The sequence below is a fragment of the Vidua macroura genome, chromosome 16 (genome assembly GCF_024509145.1).
Source record: "Vidua macroura isolate BioBank_ID:100142 chromosome 16, ASM2450914v1, whole genome shotgun sequence".
NCBI classification, from domain to species: Eukaryota; Metazoa; Chordata; class Aves; order Passeriformes; family Viduidae; genus Vidua; species Vidua macroura.
Window position 1 is genome coordinate 13014004 of NC_071586.1, and position 23150 is coordinate 13037153.

A 23150-nucleotide genomic window follows, 5' to 3' on the forward strand; every position below is an offset into this window, starting at 1 on the left:
TGTGGAGTATCCGTCAAAGTCCATGGTGAGAAAAATCATGAAGACGTGACATTTCTGAACTGGCCTCCTTCCTCTGCCCTTTTTCTCACTGCCAATATTGCATTTAGGGGTCTGCCATGCTAACAGCATAACAGATTAAATCACAGGAGCACTTACACCTTGTCTGCTGGGCAGGGGACAGAACATTGCTGCACTAAGAACTGACTTGCCAGGGAGCACACACTCTGCACAGGAGAGAGAGAGAGAGAGAAAGGGGGAGCAAGACATTCAATCAGCTCAGCTGAGGGCTGGTATTTCTTTATTTCCATTTATATTTCGTAAATGGGATCACACCAGTGTAACATTACAAACACTAAGTGTGCTAAAGGATGGTCAGGCAAGCAGCAGAAAATAGAGAGGTCAGTGATTAAGAACTGATCTCTTTATAGGAAGATTTTAGAACAAAAATCTCTGGCTGAAACACATGAAGTTGTCTAGTCATGAACATTGCACCGATTTTACTTAGATGAATTTAAAATATCTCTGTAAGATGTCGATAAAATTGTTCTGTGTCAATAAACTTCTGTTGATTGCAGTGAAGCAAAGGATGGGTAAGTGTATAAAAGTTGTGTGGTGAATAAAAATACAAATGTTTCCATGTTTGTCTTTTTCCTGGAACAGTAATGCCTTGTGTCCCTTATTTGGCCTCTGTTTTTTTTGACTTTTTGTAAATTAGCATATTGTGAGCATTCACTGTACCGCTTTCCTAAAGGAAGGAAAACAAACAGTATTATTCACATTCACAGATTTGCAAGGTTTGTTTGTTTTCTATAATCTCGTTCTTCACTGTAGTTTGTTGGCCTGAAGAGACACATCAAAGGGACTCTGTTTTCTGGAATATAGTTTTTACATGAGAAAATATATTTGGTATTTCAGCAGAAAGAGTTTCAGGATATTTATCACCCACCTGTGTTTAACACAGCCCTTCTCCTGGAACTCCAGTGCTTACCCAACCCTTCAGTCTCAACGTATTCAATCCTTATTTTAATTATTCTGTGAAGTAAATTCTGGTGGAAGCCAGGGGTGCCAGTGGCTGAGATTCCAGGAGGTCAGAGCCCTCTGAGCTCTTCCTTTTCAGATTTCAGAAGTGAAGGAAAAAAAACAATTTCTCAGGCTGATTTACAGCAGCACTCTGATAAAAATCACATCTGGGCTATTTTTTGTACTAAATCACAGCTTTTACTAGACAAGCCACATTTAAAAAGCTGTAATTTTTTCTGCAACCATAAAACAGGATAAAATACCCGTTTTGTTTAGCCCTGAGCCTGTAATCTCAGCGAGATCAGATTATAAATACTATAGCAGTCAAACATGATATGGTCTTATCAGGAGTTGCTATGTTCCTCCTGATTATTTTTCATTATTCTTGGTAAAATTCTGCTGTAAAACTTTGCATATTGCCTGTTCACAAAGGAAGCTATTTTGCCAGCCAGGATATTTTTTCTCTAATTGGTACCATCTAATTAACCAGCTAATTCTTCTCCCCATATGGCAGGTATCGCCTGGCTGGCCTCCCGGGAGAGTACCAGTATAAAAACATCACCAGTGCAGAAATCAACTACTGCTTGGTGAAAGACCTGATCATTTGGACCCAGTATGAAATCCAGGTGGCATCTTACAACGGGGCTGGGCTGGGAGCCTTCAGCAGGCCTGTGACAGAGTACACACTGCAGGGAGGTGAGCAAATCCCAGCAGCATCTCCTTGATCATCCCACAGCTTCCTCAGGGGATGTGCTGCCTGGCAATCCCCCCTTAGAACCCGGGAAATCAGTGGTCACTTCAGTCAAATTTGATAGACAGCTTGGAGCAGGAAGCACCTGCAAATTTCAAGTGCCTGGTCAGAGCCAAGTCTTTGCTCTATCTCTGTTGCAGAAAAAGCTGAGAGTGAAGTAAAAAAATTACCTGTTTTGTTGACCCTCGTGATGACGTGTTGGCACACTTGCAGGTCAGAGTCAGCTGCAGCAGAAGTAATAAATAGAAATGCTGATGAGAGCTGGGGTCCTGGGGAATGGATTTACGGGACCTGTGACAGGCAGGGGCTGAGGTTACCCTGCCAGGAGAGTTAGAGAAAATATTGCAGGGAATTGGTTTTATCATGGTCAAGGCATGCAAGATGCTGCATATGCAATATAGGAGATAGAGTGAACCAGCTGCATTAGTTCTGATAATCACAGAAAACCTTGTTTTAGAAATATGGAATAAATTGCAAGGAAAGTGTAGGGAGAGAAATACAACCTGTGGAGAAAGGGTTCTGAAGTATTTCAGGAATGGTGCAGATACTTTCAAAGGGGAAGATAAAATGATCTTTAAAGCCCTGATTTTTATGCTACAGCTCCTCCACAGTTTTCTAAGTGCTTTAAGAAGAGTATAAATTACACCAACAAAAGGATATGTAATTACTTTTTACAACCAGTGTAAGACATGTTTACACCTCTAGATTGGTATAAAAATCTGTAGGATAATTAAGTGCCAGGTCCTTAAGGCTTCCATATATTCCCATAATTGCAGGGTTGTGCTGGATGCTGAGCACTGGACACTACATGGGCTCTACTTCATTGGTCATAAAACAATTATACTGTTTTAAAAACTTGCAGATTTACAGTGCATGAGTTAATTTTCAATCAGTGAAGAAGATGTTTGTTAATTGTTACTAGGAGTAGGTTATAACATGATTAGATACAGCTTGAGGTGTAGGGAGATCTTTAAGAACAGATTATTCATATGCAACACTAATTAACCACAACAACTAGGGAAAGAACTAACTATATTTTGTCTTAGGGCATGTAAAGTCTCATAGTTCAGAGGAGCCTAGGCACACTCAACCTCATTCTAGAAGTGTTTATAGCAGACCTTGAAATGTTTTTCTTGAAGTCTTCTCCTTCAGCCAGGATTAATGTTTTCTATCCCACTAAACACCCGAACTCTGCAGAGAATTGGTTTGCCCACAGAATTTGAATCCCTTTTGTGATTATGCTTGTAATTCATTACCTTGTTTATTTGCACATTTTAAGCTATCATAGTACCTTAACCTTCCATCCATTAAGGCCCAGGTTTGGACTTCACACTCTTTTTTCTTAAACCCTGTAATTGACTCTAATTTCCCTTGATATTATGTGCAGTTATTATCATCCTTTATTGATTGGCTGTCTGTTGTCATTTATAAGGGTATAAATCCTCTGTTATAAATTAGGTGTAGTCAGTCCTGCATTCATGTTAATCAGCAAGAGTGTTTAGACTGCAGGCCAACCTGCAATGGCCTCTTTGGCTTCATGTAATTCCTCAGTGCTGGGTAGACAGAAGAAAAACTGGATATTTCTGATTTATTTCATATTGGTATTTGCTAATAGCTGTTAATAACTACCTCATGCATGCTGCTACTTCCTGATGAACCTTGCTGGGTTCACCAAAGGTGTATGTCCTGTTTTAAAAAGAGTTTGAAGCTTTTTTTTTTTACATTTAGAGCTGAAAAGGGAGACTGGTTGGTATAAATACAATTTGAAACTGGATTCATATCCAGTCTCCATATGTAGTGTGCTACTGTCCAAATCTCTACTCCTTTATGTTTATTGAGAAAAGACAGGGAAATCTAGTGACTGCTTCTTGCTCCAGAATGTTTTTCCTAAACCAAACTAGCAGGAGTAAGAAAAAGCCATGTGTAAAACTGCCTTGTAAATCATATTCTGATTTTAATATGAGCAGAGATAAATGTCAAAGAGACACACTCCCATCCATCCCCCTCTCCTACTACCACACCACCACTGCCTCTGCTCTGACATGCATTAAATGATGTGAGCTGTGCTGGCAAGGACCTGTCTGTCTGCAGATGAAAAATACCTCATACTCATCAAGTGTGCTGTGCAGGCAGAGCCTGGGAGGAAATGAACCCCGGGAGCAGATCAGCCCATTGGCAGGAGCACATCAGCATATTGGCACCTTTGTCATAGGGGGTATTGACTGGCCATATAAGCTGTGGATTTATACCAGGAGCTAGTCTATTAATCCCTTATTAGTCCTCTGGCATTGCTTTAGCCACTGAAAACTAATCAGCTGCTCCAAGCTTCTCAAAAATCACCAACTTCCAGAACACAGCCAAGCTGACGAGGTGCTGAGGGATCTGAACTTGCGGGAAACTGGTGCATAATGTCAGTGAGATAAAATGTCAGGAAGACTTACTGGCAGAGCACTGAACATCCCAGCACGAGGGTCAGACAGGTTGACTGTCTCTAAAATCTTGAAAGTCTTTTCAGAGAGATATTCAGCCTAATCCTTTGATGCTCTGTATATATAGGTCTTTCTTCATCAGAGTTTCTCCATCTGTTCCTTGCTTTGATGTTACTTTTCACAGGGATTTGTGCCAGCCCTCTGCATAGGGCAATTTCACTTATTTAAGCATTGTCCTGCAGGACTTCTCGTTGCCATATGAAAACCTGAAGTTTCCCAATACCTTTTCATGTAAGAACAGCTTTGTGAAGGTATAAACATCTTTTTGTGGTGACAATATTGTCTCTGCTCTGTACTATTGGGCATGTTTGCCTTTTTCTGCAGGTTGATTTGATAAAGCAGCAACTTCCACCCCTTACTTTGGGTCTGTCCCTTTTATCTCAATACTGTGAATATCTCTGAACTTCTCTCTCTTTGAAAAACTCCCACCATGTCTTGTATTTAGGCAGGGCAAGGTTTACAAGTAGAGATATTTCTACCATTAGCCTCTCCACTGACATTAACCACTTCTGTTTCTGCTTTTAGTGCCATGTCTTTCTTTTGATGCATATCTCAAAAGCCAGTCTTATGTCCCAAAGTTCAGAGATCTCAGCATGTATTTGAACGTTGTTTAGTTTTCCCTTCTTTGTTGTGCATGGACACCTCGCCAGGCTAAGAAGCTGTAAGCAAAACCCTTCCTGAATAAAAGTTACCTGAGTAGTGAGTCTTGATGGTGGGGAAAGGATAAAAGCAAGAGGAGCCTGTTCAGCCAGGTCCAAAGAAGCTTCTTCCTCAGGCACTATGAGATGAATCAGAGAAATGTGCATGACTGAGGTAGAAGAGCCAGAGGAAACCCAGTTAACGGAAAGCTTCCTGCTTTATGTAGGAAATAATCTTGAAAAAGGAATCCCTGACTGCAGAGTGTCCTCTGCAACCATTGACTTTATCTCAGTGAAAAGATATTTTCTTGGCAAAAATACCTTAAAGATCCTTTTTCACTTCCTTTGGGGAACCTCCCAACAGCCTTGGAGCACCTGTGGCCATTTTGGGCCCCACTGCTCCTGTGCAGAAGCAGGCTGGAGTTGTAGTGGCTGGGGGGATTTTATCTTGCTAGATGCAATTTGCCATCTATTGCTTTTATATTATTTTATTTTCAAATGATTTCACAAGGTGATGAAATTAGCAGTTGTCTGAGAGAGGCCCCTGGCCCCCAGCTCTTCATAAAGAAATAAAATCTTGTCTGTGTGAGAGACATGCAGGAAAGGAAGGAGGCAGTTCCCAGCCGCAAGGAGCCCAGCTCATCGATTAGTGCCAAGTCTCACACTGCTGAATTTCAGAATTCACATTTTCAGATGTGTAGTGTTACAGAGACCACTTTAGGCACCCACTGCTGTTCAGAGACAGCCCAGAACACCAGCAGGGAACAGAGGGGAAGAGGCTTCCCAGGAGGAATTACAGCTCCACATCCCCACCGCTCCCTTGGGATGTGCAGCTCAGCACCTCGAGCTGGTGCATTGAAGGACCAACTAAATCCTCATCTAGAGGAAAACCTGCAGTTCCCTAAGCCTGCCTGAGACAGGCAAGCTGCCACCTCGAAGGTCGGGAGCTCCAGAGGAGCCTTTTTTCCAAGCCTGTGTTAAAGATCTATATTTAGGAGCAGGAGTCTGGCAGTCAGAATCTCCATGGGATTTCCATGCTGTTTGCACATGGCCAGAGACAGAATAATTCCATGTACACATGTTTAACCTCCGTGCCTTGTCTCCTCTCAATTATCTTGTCAGTGAAACCCTTTTAATGGTTTTTATCTAGAGTGCTTCCGTGACCTTTTCTGCTTGGAATGCTGTGCATTAACCCGCAGTCCCGGGGGCTGAGCTCTCTGCAGATTTCCAACCACATGAACTTTATCAGGAGGAAACTAACAGTTGGTTGTGTCTGACCAATTTGATCTGCAGCTCTGAGATGACTCCCAGATGGATCTCCAGTGTGAGATGGCTTTGGAATACTTGCAGACATGATGAAGTGCAGGTTTAAAAGCTGGGAGTGTAAATACTTGGGGATTACTCTTAAAACACCTGTTTGACATTGGCAGCTTCTGTACAGCTTGACAGCAAATTTGTAGGAAGAGGACAGGTATCTACTACTAAATTAGAAAATCCTTTGTGCAGACAGCCACAGCTTCAGGAAGTTACTCTCCATGATCGTGGAAAAGTATCTGAGTTTTGAAGTGACCAGAAGGTCAATTCTGATTTAGCTTCCCTCAAACTTCTTTTCTTTTTAAAATGCAGAACTGCTCAGATACCCAAGGAAGTCTTTAATATCAGGACATAAAAGGAGAATTTCATACTGGCACTTTGAAGTAAATTTGATATTATAATGCCAATATTTTACTGATTAAAAATATAAAAAATGTATTACATTATGCCTTCTGCAGTATAATTAAGCTTATGCATATCAAATGGACCATGTTCTTTCCATCTTTTAAATGCGTTAATTGAGATGCAGATGTTGATTTTTCAATAAAGATATCCAAGGAGAAAATGTGATATAAATCATGATTTCCAACAATCTGATGGTTTTATGTTTTCTGTTCATAATTTTTTCCACTTTTCATATTACAGCAGGTATTTTCTCTGCTACCACCATATATTTTTGTTTCAGAAATTTATCTCCTAATGAACAAAAAATATTTCCCTTTTTAAAAGAAATAACTAATGCATTTGGTTATCCACATTCCTGAAATTGTAGTAAACCTATCCTCAAGTGTTTGCCTGAGCTTTTTTGAGAACAGTGAGGACCACAAATGAAAACTTGGAGCTTGGTGGTGCTCAGCTGGTTTAACCTTCCTGGAGATTAATCTGTCAGTGATATCCTGGTGAATTTCTGATAACAAACTAATATCAAAACCTGTAACACAATTTTCTTCTACAATAACAAATCCCTGGCAGTTACAATATCTGAACATGCAAATACACAGGAAAGTAAGAATTTTGACTTTTAAAAAATTTTATGCATGTTAACCATTAATTGTATGAGGTATTGCACACAAAAGCAGATTCAAATACATCTTGTGGCTCTCATAATAAATAGTTTCATCAAGAACATGAATAAAAAAAATGCATTTAGTGGGGGACTGTAGCCCAAGCAACTCATTATGACTGTAGAGTGACTTTAATATTTATGACTGTAGCTCAGGATGATTTGGTGAATCTCTTAGCTAGAAAAACTTTATGATGTCTACAGGTCATTCAGATAATAGTATAACCTTCCAAAAGCACACAGGGAATTATGATACATGGCAGGAAGTAGGGCCCAGATTCTAATGAAAATTTAGAGTACTATCAGATAAACTCTGCTTCCAGAACTCAATAATTATGCATAGTTCATAAATTGTCGCATCAAGTTTTAAATTAGGGCAAGAAGGTTCTGACTAGTACGCAGCTACTGAGGTTTTAAAAAGTGTGTAGAGCCATGGCAGAATCTTCAGGGAATTTTAGTGACAGAGGGCTAGGGAATGGATCTTCTTGTCATTCCAAATCTGACATCCTTGAGGATTTCTCTGTTTTTCTGTGTTGATATTTCTGGGCTGTGCACATCTCTGATAAGTGTGCACTGTCCTGTCTTACTATTGTGTCAACACTACTTAACAATAATGCCCCTTTATGTCTCTTCCAAACAAATAATAACTTTTGCTGGGAAACGGGGCAGTTTTGCATTTTTGAACTTCTTTTCTTCATTTCTTCTCCACACAAAGACTCATCTTCCAAAAAGTACTTTGGAACTTTAAAAGTTTCTGCCCTGTTTTTGAAAAGTGTGGAGGAAACCACCATTTCTCAGTGGGAATCGTGGATTCTCCTTAGAAGCACAGATCACTGGGCTTTGGGAGAAACTTTTCCTTGGAAGCAGAAGGAACAAAGGCTTCCAGGCTTCAAAACCACTTGTGGATAGCTCCATTTTCATAGAATACAAATGCACATGTCTGTCAATAGTGATATTTTTGAAGCATTATTAAGCTTATTTTATGGGATTTAAAGTGTCTTAGTCCATTTCTTTGTACTCAGATAGCAGTTTTCTTCTTAAAATTACTATAAGCTTGATAATTTCAGAAAAATAGGCCTGTCTATTAATATTCTTTCCTCTGAGAACTATAGAAATGACATCTTAAAGCAGTAAGTTGAAGAAATTGCTTGGAATGAGACATTTTATTAAATGGTGAAATATTTAAGTGCTGGTTTCGGTTGTTTGAAGGCAGCGTGCCTTTATGTTCCATGCTTGCTTTTGTATTGAGAAAACATCTGTCTAATTAAATCCTTGGCATAAAATGTTTATGCAACTTTTAGTAGATTAGAGGATGTATTGGCTCAGGATATATATAATCAATTCAATATACATGAATGCATATCATATCAAGATAAAATGAGAACAACTCCCAATTCCCAAGAAAAATCTTTACTGCATATTATATGACTGGTCCTAATTCTTTAAGCAGCAGTAAATAATAAACAGATGCTGTTGCCAGATTATAATTCACAATTAAAACCTTAATTGTGCAAACTCCATGTTTTCTTGTCTGATCTGGGGAATTGAGCAGCATTAAAGGACTCAAGAAATTTCTCTCAGAAACTCTTCATTCTCCGTGCACTCATGGATGACTGAAAGAGCTGTGCTCACCTATCCTTACGTGGCTCCTGCCTCAAGTCTTTCTGAGAAACTCCTCTGCAGGATTGTCAGCTGCAGAAGCCATTGCTTCTCCTCCCCTTGAAGGAATCTCCAATACAGGATGAGGAATTAACCCAATATCCCAGCTTTCCAAATCACTGCTGTTTCACAGGAAGTGCATCCCTCTCTCAAGGTTGTTATTACTCTGTGACTTGCAAGTGACACTCAGTGGGTTCTGTGTTCATTTTTCTCTTTTTCCCCTCATTCCCTCTTCTCTCTGTTTTTGTTTTGTTCCCTCTCTGCTCCTGGGAGCAGTGCCCACAGCTCCACCTCAGAACGTGCAGGTTGAAGCCGTGAATTCCACAACCATCCAGTTCCTCTGGAACCCTCCACCCCAGCAGTTCATCAACGGCATTAACCAAGGGTACAAGGTGAGTACACACTCCAAATAATGGCTGCATTAACAGTCCTGGTGTAAACCAGAATTTCAGCCTTATGATCTCTGAATCTCTAAAGCGACTCTGTGCATTCAGGAGTATCGTACACAGGTAAAATAAAGAGAGAAGTGAGCAGATGTTGCTCCTAACAGGTCTTGGAGCATCCTGGGATAGTGGAAGGTGTCCCTGCCCATGGCAGAGGTTGGAACTGGATGATCTTCAAGGTCCCTTGCAACCCAAACCATTCTATGATTCTAATATTTGCAGTTTATGTAAGTTCTGAAAAGGGAATGTGCCATAGCCTAGAAGTCCTTATACCTTTGTCATTTTCCTGGAGAGTTTCCAAAGCCAGAAAGCAATTCCATGTCAGTTTGGAAAGTCACCTCGGGAGACATGTCATTGTGGCACTGAAAACCAACCTTCAGGTTCCTGTTTATGCTAATGCAGAGTCACCATTCATTTCACTGGGAACCAAGGCATCACACTAAATAAATGCCTTGACTTTCCCACTGTGACGATCTGAGAGATTTAAGAATGTAGAATTTATTAATCAGGCAATATCTGTTAGAGTGCACAGAGCAGAGAGTGCTTAACAGAGCCTCTGACCAGTGGAGTGTTTGCTGAGGAGCTGGGTAGAGTGGCTTGTTCTAAATAGAACCTCCATCAGTGATTCAGCAGTCAGGGCATAAGAAATGAAGGGTTCAAAAACATCCATAGAGAGAAAAATGAGAAATCTTGCAGGAATCTCAGAGCAGGAAAAGGGAAGACAGGTGTGGTCTATGAGCAGGGAGAAGCAAGCTTGATTTGAGTGCTGGGTGAAGGGACAAGGAGTGATTTGAGGAGGATGTTGTAGTTCAAAAGACAAGTTGTGAATTAAGGGATTGTACATGGATTTGAGATGTTTCAGAAGACTTGATCCTTCTCTAGGTATGCCTCAGAATGACAGAGAAATGGAGACAGAGATATGCATGGTAATTTTGGTATTTCTGCCCAAACCAATGTATTTCTCAGGAGGACAAGCAGTGGTCTGAGAATCTCACTGCTGAAGAAGTAAATAAATACATGGAGATGTGTGTGTCTGCTTTGGCAGGGATAGAATCAGCTCTCAAGGCTCAGTGACTGACAGGGCTGCAGCAAAATACCCTGAAACTCCAGCACAGAAATAGCACTTGGCTTCTGTTCTGACTCTGGAGAATAGAAGCATTTTCGGGGCTCAGTGGACTGCAGTGCACTGTAATTTTCTGGTGCAAGTCCAAGCACAGTGAGCCCGCATTTGCAAAAGTCTTATTTCAGATTTTCATTCTCTGTTATAGTCAGAGTTTCAGTCTGAAGATCCTTAATCTCATTGCATAGCTACCTCTAATTTTTGTTTCCATTTCTTCAGAAATGCTATAAAAGAAGTAAAATTGTCATTTGACAATTTTTTTTCATCTGTCAGTGGCCAATGAAAACTTCTGAAATTATCAAAATTTGTATTTTTTTGATTGCAGTAGATTGCCATAGCTTTACCATCCTGTTTCTCACAGGGGTTGGGAATTGCAGTACAAAAACTGTGTGAAATCATTTCTGTCACTGGTTTCTACAGAGTAGCTTTATGTATGATTTATAAATTTCTAGTAGTCAAAAACAGGTCTTTGCCTTTCTTAAGGATTAAACTCATTTTTTCCTTTAACTGACAAATTGTTCACCAGCATTTTCTGCACATTTCCTCATGACCATCCACTCAAGAGTTCTGTCTTCCAAAGTTATAAATGCCAATTGAAATGCAGAGAGGTGATTTAGAAAAGAAAATAAAACTTACTGTCCTCTTCAGCCATTATACATTTTTATCTTTTCTTTGAAATTTATTTGCATTTCAATAAGTTGTAAAGTGCACTTTCTCAAATATGAAATATTCCTAACAAATTACTCCTAATAGTCCCCTAACTGTGCTTTCTGGTTATCAGAGACTCTAGACATTGCCTAAATGTGTCAAATATGGCTTATTAATTTCAGGTATCTATTCATGTTTATGAGCCTGAAATCAATACAAGTAGCATGATTTACACAGATACTGAGTCAGGCCTGGAATTTTAACGTTCTCCTGTAAGCCACATGATAAGGATTTTTGGACAAAATAAAAATTTCATAAACACTTTCAAGTTTTAGACCCCTAAGCCTTTAAGGCGATTTCAAAAATTGTTTCAGAATTTCAAAGTCGTTTGCCAGAAATGAATTTTTTAAGTCCTCATTTAGGTACCTACACATGAGGTATTGCACTCTCAGAGATATCGATCGCCCAGAACATCCACTGAGATGAATGAAACCTGGAAGACTGAGCTCCTCTGACAAGCACCCTATTTTAAATGCATGAAAATGTCTTCAGGAGTCTAACTTTTGGGACTCAGGTGTTGAAAATTGCAGTAATCATCTTTACAACCGTTTTTCTATTCTTTCTGTAGTTCCAGAACCGCTTGAATCATTCACAGCGTGGATGTCCCCAGTCCCACTGAGCTTGTAGTGCTCCCAGCCTGTGAGGCAGGGCTGCTCACTGGGGTGCTGGGGGAGCTCTGGCAGGGGGAGGAGGGTGTGTGCATCCCCATCTCTCTCCCTCTGATCCCAATAACCTCCCCAGACTGTGGGATCTTGAAAGAAAATAAGATAAAGCATTTATGACAAAGTAGCACTGAAAGTACTTTTCCTCCTTCAGCCTGCTTTCAGCAGCAGAGACTGGCCAGGCTGATGAGACAAAAGGCTCACGTCATCTGAATAATGATTTGCCATAATTTTGGCATTGCTCAGCAGCAGCCATGGAGAATTGCAGTGCTGGTGTATCCCCAGCAGCAGTGAGTTGAGCAGACATCCCTCCAGTGTCACAGTGCTGCATCCATCTGTTCAGCATCAGAGCTGACAGTGGTTTAACAGCATTGCTTGGTTCTTTGCAACCAGATTAAGACTGTTTTGGCAGCCAAACAGACTTTGATTCCAAACAGACACGACTTCTAATGAGAGCTCATCCAAGTTTAAATTTCCCAGCTCCTGGCGTGGCCGGTGGATGCTCCAGAGAGTGTGACCGTGGTCACCATCGCTCCGGATTTCCATGGTGCTCACAGTGGCTGCATCACCAACCTGAAGAAGTTCACCAGCTACTACACCTCAGTGCTGTGCTTCACCACCCCAGGGGATGGCCCTCGGAGCCCTCCCCAGCTCCTGCGCACCCTGGAAGACAGTGAGTACCTACATTTTAAACCTCTCTGCTTAAAATTTAACCTCAGGTTCACAGCAATCTCTTCTCATAAGACCTCATGTCAGATGAAGACCTCAGCCAGTTTTCCATGGGTGTTCTTTCAGCCTGTGGCAAATATTTGATATTTTTTGTTTCATTATGGACTAAACCTGGATGAATTTTTTTATATTGATGATTAGCTAAGATCTTCATAGTCTGGTTCAGCCAACACACAATGTATTATGTCTGCAGATCCTTGTGCTCTTAAATCCATGTTCAGGAGCCTAAATAAATATGAATTGATCTTCTTAGGAACTGAGCACTGGAACTTCCTGTGGAGGTCAATGATTAATTTACAGTTGTTTCCTGCTGTTAGTCAATAAACTGAAAATGTCTGCATCTATATTATATTGCAAGTGTTGGTGTGAAAGAACCAGGATCACAGCAAGGCAGTATCTTGCATCCTGAAAAACTGGAGGCAGGATTAAATAAAATGAACTGAATGGTTTAGCATGTAAATTATTTCCTGCATCAGAAAAAGGTTTGGTCTGTGTGACCCCTTGAAGTTGTTTTCTCAAGACATATTTGGGCCTAACATGTGCAATGTGTATCTGATGTGGATAAATTGACTGTGTCCACGGTGATCTTGGCTCTGGCCAGTGCTTCAGGAGCATCATAAACACTGCTGCACATTTGCAGGTTTAAACCAGAATAAAAAGTGTCTAATTCATCCATTAAGATATTGTTTTTAGAAATACTACTCTGCCTTAATAGGGATCTTTTGGGTTAGTCAGTGTTCCCGTAAAGAAGAATCCAATTGTCATTAACATTCACAGGAGTGAGGCTTAAGTGCTAATCCAATTTTTCATTAGATACTTTTGAAGGAACCTGGAGAAAATTACCCTCCCATGGATTTTTCCTAGTGTGGTTACTCTCCTCTATGTACTAGAACAGGTTGCCAGAGGTAGGAGTTTAAGGACCAGAAATCTGTGTGAGCCACTAATCTGAACTCCAGCTTGTGTGTCTGGGATGAAAGCAAAAGGTCTGGTGGAAGGAGAAACATGTATTCAGTTCCTCTGTGCATTATCAGGTTTTTTTTCCCATTTTCCTAAGGAAAAACAGCTTTAGCCAGTGATGATTTGTAAATGTGTTTGAGTTATCTGTCTTCTCCCTCTCAGCATGGTTGAACCCCGTGGTTGATCTTGGTGAGTGCAGAAGGGTAAGAAACCAAAGATACAGAACTCCTTGGATTTTGCAAAAAGTAATCAGCTGGGAAGAGGAAAGAGACTTTCAATATTTCTGTGGAAGGAAAGGCTGCAGAAATGAACCTTAAATGCTTTCCACAAAGTGATAGCAGGGACAGAGTCATTGCCCTGTCTCATTGAGGCTATCTCAGGGAAATGTTGGGATCATGTGCCATTTTAAACACAAGAGAATTCCACTGGGAAACATAAACCAAGAGAGAGCCAGACTTGTATTTTCTAGATAATCTGAGACATTTCTTGGTGTGTCCAGCTACATGCTGCAAGGAGAGGTGAGCAGGGTTGATTTATTTATTTATAAATCCTGCAGAATCGCTTCTCTGGGTTTTCACAGTGATGGAGAAGTTCTGTGCAGGATGGTGTAATGCATCTTGGCAGAGAGCTCCTTGAAGCTGAGTTGCTTCAGGATTTATGTGGTGGGAAAAAAGATTTGAAAGGCCTGTCATTCATGTTCACAGGTGATCATTTTCTGTCTGGATAGCAAAGTTAGGCAGTCCTTTAGGAGAACAGGGATCTGTTTGCTGACAGGCTGTAGGTCAGATAAAACCTGACATCCAGTCACAAGCATCGTGTCCTGGCCTGGAGTCACCTGCACCTGTGTTTCCTGATGACTTTAAAATTGGGTTCCAACAGCAGGGGCTGATTGCAGCAAAGCTTTGTGAGTGTGTGGTTTCAATGTCTGCAGCTCCACAGTCCCAAACAGTGATAATTCCATGCTCTTGTTGGGCATTCCTGGGATCACTACGGGCTCAGCAGTTTTTCTGTGGTGCTTTGACTACTGGGTACTGCAGAGTGGGTTTGGGAATTTTCCTCCCTGGGACTGCAGAATTGCAAATGGGCTTGTAGCTGACCTACTGGCAGGACTTGGGCTTTTTTTGTCATAGCTGGAGGGGAATAAGAGGCTGGACTAAATTGAAGAGGAAACAAAACATGAAATTGCAGACAAGAAATTGCCAACTGCTGTCAGTGGAGCTAGAGGATACTCGGGCAGGCATCCAATGACAGAAGCACAGTGAATATAAAGTGAACAAAACCTCCTTTTTCCAGTGCATCGACTGAGGACAGAACAGCATTTGGATCAAAAATCAGTCAGGTTGTCTTCCTTGAAGATCAAAATTGAGGGAGGATGGCATATTCTTGACAGTCATTCCATTTTATGCTCTTTCATTGCACGCTGGGGAGCTGAAATTTTTAAGAGCTCTTGAGCTACATCATAAAAACCCTTTAAAAAGTTTCACACACTTGTATTCATTTTACAGAAGACAGTTGCCATTATGTTGGACATTTTTAGAGTTGTTTTGAGAGAATTTATCCAAGCAGTGGCTCGTGACTCTGTCCTTGCTGCGACCTTGCATAGGGAAAAGGCTCTTCCCAGCTGAGGGGATTGCTGGTGGTGTTGCTGCACAAAACAGGGCAGGTAAACACCTCACAGGTATCCTCGAGGGAAAAATGTAATGCTGTTAGATCTCCACACACTTGGGATGATGACTGGGTGAAATAATTGACATGATGATAGCCAGAGTGTTTCTTCCCAGCTTGCATTCTCCTCTCACCGAGGTTTCCAGCCTCCCTTAGCCCTGGCTCAGGGACATATTTCTCCATCCCTAACCCTGCCACGTGGGTCTGATCCCAGTTAAGTGGGTTCACCTATTAACAGCTTTCCTTTTCTGGTTTGCCAGAGCCAGGAGCTGTGGGACACCTGAGTTTCACTGAGATTCTGGACACCTCGCTCAAGGTCAGCTGGCAAGAACCTGTAGAAAAGAATGGCATCATCACAGGTATCAGCTGCTATCTCTGCTTTTATTCTCTCTTTTTTTTTTTTTTTACTTCAGTATGTGTGGGGTGGAATGTGTTGTTGCAATGAAAAACTGTGTAGTGGAGCATTTAGGGAGATTTTGGTCTATTGCTGGTTTCCTGACCCCTCCTCTGGGTAATTGAGATGCCACCAGGGAGTGTTACACAAAGTACAGCTCCAATTACTGGCAGCTCATGATTGTGGTTACTGGAAAAGCAGTTTGTGTTAGAAATCAGCTCCCCACAGGGTGTCTGGTCTTGTTAAATCCTCTGTGACCTCCACCTGCTTTACTGAATTTTTGGAAATTTGTGAGACTGTGCTTGGCCTTTGCCCCAAGAGTGGGGGGTCCCTGCACAGAGCTCACAGCTGCAAAGTCTGGATTGGCATTGCTGAGGTTTGCAATCAAGACCGAGCCTGAAATCAGCAGAATCCTTCCTCTGTGATCAAGTGGTCTGGCTGTGGACTGCGTGACAGAATTTGCATGTCATTACTTAATCTGTTATAAACTATCACAAGGGTTCAGAACTCTCTTGTTTCCCTTTGATGAGTCTGCCATTTGACAAGCTATTTATCTATTTACTGTATGCCAGAGTAGATACAACAGCAGCAACTTCATTGTTTTCCATAAAGAGAGGTATAAATACTTGAGGAAACCTCTAGTTCTTATCAACAGAGGCAATATTGTTTTCAGATGGGAAACTATTGCAGCTGCACAGGATGGACATTCCATTTAACAAAGGTTTTCAAGGTTTTGAAGCTCAAAAAAGCTCCCAGATTTTAAATTACTGGAGGTAGTTGGGAAGGGAGAAAACAATTTCACGTTGATCAAAATATTTTGGTTTCAGAGTGTTAAAATGTTTACTTTTTTAAATTGTGTTACCATTTTTTAAAAATTCATTTTAGGAGTTTAAAAAATCAGATTTTCTGACCCTTGACCGCTGAAATGTTATATCAGTCTAATTTCCTGAAGCATTTTAACTTTGACAGGTGTAATTATTTTGATAGGGTTTCACTTGTCGGTGTTTTCCTCTGTGTGTCTGTGACGTGCACCATTTGTAGCTGTGTGCTCCGAGCTGTTTGTGGAGTCCTCCTGCAGATCATCTCCTGCCTCTCCACCATGGAAACCTGCTTGAAATATGCACTGATTTAAGTGGTTTGAGAATAGAAACTAATGACTCCCGAAAGCAGAGCAGTATTGATTCAGTGAGGATGGCCAAAGCCTTTCAAGCCCAAGTGCTTAAATTTAGGTTCCTCCACCGAGGATGATGTAATACTGATCCTTGTTAAGCAGCAGGCAGCAGCTCTGTGCTTGGAGTTGCAGAACTACTTTGCTAAAAACAAGCTGCCCCCTCCCAGAATGGGTTGAAACCAGATGGAGCCAAATGATGGACTGGGTTATATTTGGGGTAAATTGTTTCAGAAGGAATTAACTGAAGGTCTTCTCTTATTCAGGACAAAACACCAGTGTGAAAATGCCCAGCAGAGTCTATAAGGAAAAAGAAACCTCCTTATTGATGCAAATTGCATTTGGGATAGAAGAACAGCAAAATTGTTCATGCCCTGAGCACCTCAAAGTTTTAGAGAGGGCTGCTTGGAGATCTGAGTGCTCAGGGAGGCAATTATTCATCATTTCTGCTCACTGATGTCTTTACTGGACCTTCTTGTTCCCTGCACGGGCGCTGGGAGGAGGGAAGCACGGAGGGGGTGCCCAGCAGCCAACCTGCTCTGGGAAATTGCCCATTACTCTTGCTGTAAATCTCAGTATCTTCCTCGTTCCCTCAGCAAACGTTGATTTATGAGGATCTGGATGTGGACGGACAGTTTGTGATTGGGTGTAGTGCTCTCGTGTAGAGAATTTACTCCACATCAACAGAAAATTATTTCTGAAACTCCTCTGGTCATTAGTTCCCGTTAGGCAGTGTCTTGTGGAGTGGCAAAGCGTGGGGGAAGGATCTGTGGCACCTTCCCTGTCCTCACTCACACCGGAGCCAGGGGAAACTGTCTGGAAGATCCAGCTGTGCTCCCCACGCACGTTTCTGGCAGGGATCACATCTGTAACACAGGGAGTGTGTTCTCACCAGCCACATGGCCCAGAGTTCTGCCCATCTGCCACTCAGTGTGGCTGAAGTGCTACTTGGGGGTGCAGTGCTTGTTGTTCCTTTCCTTCAGCACTTTTTTTTCCATCTGTTTTTGTTATGCCTGATTGCGTTCGGCTTTGTGTCTGCTCGCTGTGTATGTACGGATTTTCTGTTCTCATCTTTTATATGACTGGAATTTAACTATGCATTGGGGACTGAAATCCCTGACAGTAAATACTGCCTCTTTGCCTTTTCTTCAATTTACACGGGAACTCGGGATATTTTTCTTGGTGAACCTTTTTTTTTTTTTTCCCCACCCCAGAAAATAAATACATAGGGACTATGTGCTTAATGGGCGGGAAAGCTGGGTATCTTCTGTGGTCACGAGGGAGAAGAGATAAAATGTCCAAAGAATAATCACCAACATTTGATGTATAACCTAAGCTTATCCAGATGGGAGAGGAGATATCTCAATCACTGAAGATTGCCTGGTGTATGCTGAGTGACACTTTCTATTGTCCGTAAGCAACAAATGGATAGAGGGAGCATTAAAAGTCCCCTGCTTATCTTCCTCTGGTTATTTATTGTCTGGAACAGGCTGCACCCACAGCTATTGAAAGGAAAGGGTGCTTGTGATGGTCCTTCTGTCTGCAGCTCCTTCGTGCCTCTTGACTGAGCATCAAACGCAGGGGACAGTCAGCCCCCACCTTTCTGCCCATTCTCTGTTAATTTAGGCAACAGAGCCCTTAAACTGTCAAAATCTTCCTACAGGTTACAATCCTGTCTGTGCTGCATCAGCTCTGGTCTGGCAAATGATTGTTAAGCCTATTCAGAGAGCATCAAAACACCACAGTGTTTCCACGACATCGGTAAATTACTGAGTTAATTAATTCCCACTCAGACACTTGTTTAAACCAGTTCCAGATAAGCATTCAGGAGATTTTCCCCTTCCCTTCTGCAGTGCAAAGTCAGAGGAGCATTTGTGGTGTAGCTGGAATTGTTGGAGCATCACCTCCCTTTATCACTGCCCCCTCACCTGAAATGTAATTAGTGACTGTGTGAACACACTGAGCCCATTTTCGTGCAAAATCAGGTCAAGATGAATCCCTGTCAGTGACAGCAGCTCAAAAGAGAGGATGGAGAACATCTCACACCTCTCAAACTCTTGCAGAAATATTTGTCTTACCATGCTTTTGGCTCATGAGATTATGCTTTCTTGCTGGTTAATACTATGAGGGATTTCACTACGTCAATTCATATATGTTAATCAGCTTATCATGTCTTTTTATTTTTAAAATTTTTTTTAAAAAGCCTTCAAGCCCTCCAACTGGTCTGAATTCCTCATCTTAGATGATGGGAACAGGAACCCAGTAGGGAGTTTCTCTAGCCAGTTTGCCTTGTGCATGGTTCACTCAGTGGGATTCCTTTCTGTTAGTCCTTTTCACTCACTTCAATTTCACAGGCATTCAAGAGCTATGTGTATTTTTTTTTTTTTTTTTTTTTTTTTTGCCCTCTGAGTCAAATCACGAAGAAAGCAGCAATCAAGCAAACTTTTCAGACATGCTCTCCAAGAACTGGCACAGCGAGGTTCACATGGGTTCAAATAAGAATAAAGTGGGACTGGGCAGGAGGAGGACAAGCAGATTTGGAGGTAAAATTGAGCAAATCAGACAGTGGAAAGTTTCAAAAGTTCTTAGAAGGCAAGTGGTTATCAAAGAGATAAAAAGGAAAGTCTGGTTATGATAGAAGAATAATATGGAGGTCAGGGCAGGTGCAGCTTTGGACAATGCATTGGCTTCAAGATGGTTTTGAAAGAAAGGATAATGATTCACCCTGCTGAAGGATTTCTGCAAGGAACAAGCGGTGGGGAGTAGAGGTTTTTCAGTTCCTAGAAGATTCCCACAATGTTCCTGCCTGCTTGTTATTGTCAGATTTCTAAGTTTTTCTAGACAGGCAGCACTGAAAGTTCCTTCAGCATGCAAAGGGAGAAAGCCCTACTAAGCACATAGAGTTTTTTAATTAGATACTCCAGTAGATGTTATATTTTCCCGTGTTTCTTCCCGTTTGCTTTGCAGAGTTCACAGAATGAAAGTCCACCTTTCTGTCAGGTTATTTCCAAGTTTCCAGGCCATTTCATACCAAGCATAGAAAAAAAAGACAGCTGAGACCTCATGTCCTCCTGACAGGGAGACAATGCTCTGTGGGGTACCTGTATCAATTGTTTATTGGAAATAACAATATTTTTTAAATACTTGGGTATTTTAGCCAGTGTTTACTTCAAGGAGGTTTTTTTCTGTTTATAAAAGGTGATCACAAGAAGTGGCCTAAGGAACGAGGATCCAGCACTGCCCACAAGCCCACGCAGGAATTCTCTGGGTTATTGGTGTCCCCCTGATCTGTTTTGCAGGGTACCAGATCTCCTGGGAGGTGTATGGCAGGAACGAGTCCCGCCTGGCCCGCACCCTGTCCAACAGCACCCTGGAGTACAAGATCACGGGGCTGTCCTCCCTCACCACCTACACCATCGAGGTGGCGGCCGTGACCGCCCAGGGCAGCGGCTGGGTCACCTCCTCCACCATCTCCTCCGGAGTGCCCCCAGGTTGGTCAACCTGCAGGAAACAAAACGAAACAAAGCGTGCTGGTTCTTGGTGTTTCTGTGTTCCAAAGGTCGCAGGTTACTTCAGTTCAGCGGTAATAAAAATTATTTTATTTGTAAAGCACTGGAGTTCTTTGCCCGCGTAATTTGGATTTAATTTTTGGAACAGACTGAAATGTTAACGTGAAGATATTTGCGGTTTGAAATTTCCAGGAAGGTGGGGATGTTTAATACAAATACAAAAAAAAATGTGTGGGTATGACAATGGAATGGACAAAGTAATAAAGTGGATACAATACAAAATCTCTTGACATTTACAAAGTGACATCAGAATGAAGCCTGAATCAATTCAAAGTGTTGCTTTGGGGGAAAAAACAGAGTTTGGGTGATATTAAAAGGGAAAGGATTCTCCATGTGGAAGTTATATAGCTTATGTCAACTATGAGTGTTTCACTTGTATAGTGAAACTAAAAACTTATTTACAAGAATTTGAAGTTTTGGCCTGAAAAAATATTTGGGAGGAGGCAGTTCTGTCCCACATTGCCTGAGTTACCATTTGGGCACTGTACATTTACCCTTTTTGTATTTTGTTTTTAAAACTCTACACTCTGCCCCATCCAGTGTAACAAGCAAACTAAACAGCCAGTTAATACCTCAAACAAGCAGTTTCAGTTAATACAGAGGTTAGAGAAGTAGAATTTTCCAAAGCAGAGCAGTTATTGCTCATCATTGAGGGAATCCAATTTTTCCCTTCCCCAGTATTATTTAACTCTTCTATGTGTCCTAAAGTATGTTTGCCCTTCTGTTCCCTAATCGTGGGTAATTATGACAAGCTGCAGACTGGATCCATGCCATGCTATCTGATGGCAGGGTGCCTGCCAAGTAACAGCATTATCCCACTTGGGCAGGGTTAGCTGATCGATCACGGTTCCCACAAATGTGAAGTAAGAACCAAGAAATACTCGGTATTTGTGCATACTTGAAATATATGCCAAAACCCTGCCCATTTTTGTCCTTTTGCAGTTGCACAAAGTGCAGCACTATCATAAAATTACAGAATGGTTTGGGTTAGAAGGGACCTGAAAAATAATTTAGTTCCAACCCTGCCATGGGCAGGGACACCTTCCACTATATAATTACTGATTATAATAGTTATTTCAATTTGTTATAAATGCAGGTGACTGTTGAGAATTTATTTTAAACACTCTATATTTAATCTCTTTCCTGAACTTGCTTTTGTTGTTAATTCAGATAATACTAAAAATGTAGTCTTGACTGATGGGAGGCAAAGATCTGATTGGGGCTTCAGATTTTTCCTTGTAGCAGATCACCCTCTTTATTTCCTACAGGAATTGAAAAAAAAATCATCTACTTTAATCAGGCTTTAGAAATACCCTGGAAAACCTAGTATAGGTCAATATTAAATACACTACCCAAAACTTTGAGTTTTTTCCAGTTGTAGTTGTATGTCCTCTAAGAAGTAAATAAACATTATTGTAATTTAATTCTAGGGAAACAGAAGTTCAGTGGAATTAGGTGACTTGGCAGACCTGGAGCTGGGAATTGCCTTCCCCCCAGGACCACCAGCGTTTGTTCATTGGGAAGCTTCTCTAAAATAGTACCTGTAATTCTGTAGATGGGCTCTTTCTTTCCTCATTTGATCTGTAACAATGTGGTGCATGCTCAGAAAGCAGAAATTGTAACGCTGTGGATAAAACTCTGCCAAAAAGAAGAATAGCTACAACTGGGGCAAATAGAGCCCTTTTCCCTGTGGTTTGTTTGGTTTTTTTGTGTTTTTTTTTTGTTTTGTTTTTTGTTTTTTTTTTTTTATGTTGGAAACTGAATGTCAGCTTGTATCACTGGCTCCTAGACAAAGAGTGTTTCTACCTCTCATTTATTTTTCTGTTTCTCCAGAACTTCCAGGTGCTCCAACCAACCTGGTGATTTCCAACATCAGCCCTCGCTCTGCCACGCTTCAATTCCGCCCAGGATATGATGGCAAAACCTCCATCTCCAAGTGGATAGTGGAAGGCCAGGTATGTCCCTGACAAAATTATCTTAATGAAGTTTCTGGGGGGTTAAAAAGAGCCTAACTAATGAATTCCTTTTGGGATTTCAGTTTTTGTTTAACTTTGGACTGGAGCTCCTCTATGAATGCTGGAGTTGGTGTCCAGGGGGTTCTGGGAAGGTTGGGATGCAGGGGAGTTTGAAAGGCTCAGTTCAGAAATGTCTGTGTCAGCCAGGGAGGAAAGGGTCAGATGAATGCTGGGACTTCTGTTCAGAAGAAAACCAGAAAAAAGTGATATATAATATATATGTGTATATACATGTGTGTGAGAATGCTTATCCTTAAAAAAATTCACATGGGGTTTTGTTTATATTCAGAAGAACACCAGGTACACCATAAACAGCACACACAGCAGAGCTTTAGTCCATCCTTCTATTTTAAAAAAGGATTTGAAACTTGTGTTTAGGTTCTGTGAGGTGTCTTTTCAAAAGTTTGGAATTATTATCTCATAGATTCAGAAGTGTAGCAAGAATTGCACTGAACAGTAAAGATACCATTATTCATGAGATTGAGTGTATTTTTCTGTCTTGTAATGGAATATATCAAGGTTTTCTATCCAGGCCTCTAGATATGAATAGGATGAATTCTCTTCTCCATCAGCTTTAAACAATATCCCTCTTTCTGCTGTCATTATGCCTTGGAGGAGTTATATATTCCTCATTTGTTCTCCTGACAGATGAGCTTTGCTTCTTCCTTTCCTCCCACAAGTCTTTATAAATACTATAATCTGTTTTTAAGACCAAATGTTGGACTTCTTAAATCACCGTCACCACTTAGACATGTTGATACAATCACTTCACTTGGTAATGAGATT

At 41.2% G+C, this 23150-nt stretch overlaps 1 protein-coding gene across 1 annotated transcript in view; it reads left to right on the plus strand.

The window, feature by feature from the left end:
- SDK1 (sidekick cell adhesion molecule 1) overlaps positions 1–23150 on the plus strand; it is a 383954-nt gene that overhangs the window by 267287 nt on the left and 93517 nt on the right. The window contains exons 17-22 of the mRNA XM_053992256.1: positions 1535–1716; positions 9211–9326; positions 12348–12540; positions 15479–15577; positions 20080–20271; positions 22183–22304. Coding sequence (XP_053848231.1) covers positions 1535–1716; positions 9211–9326; positions 12348–12540; positions 15479–15577; positions 20080–20271; positions 22183–22304 — 904 coding nt within the window. The remainder of the gene's footprint in view (positions 1–1534; positions 1717–9210; positions 9327–12347; positions 12541–15478; positions 15578–20079; positions 20272–22182; positions 22305–23150) is intronic.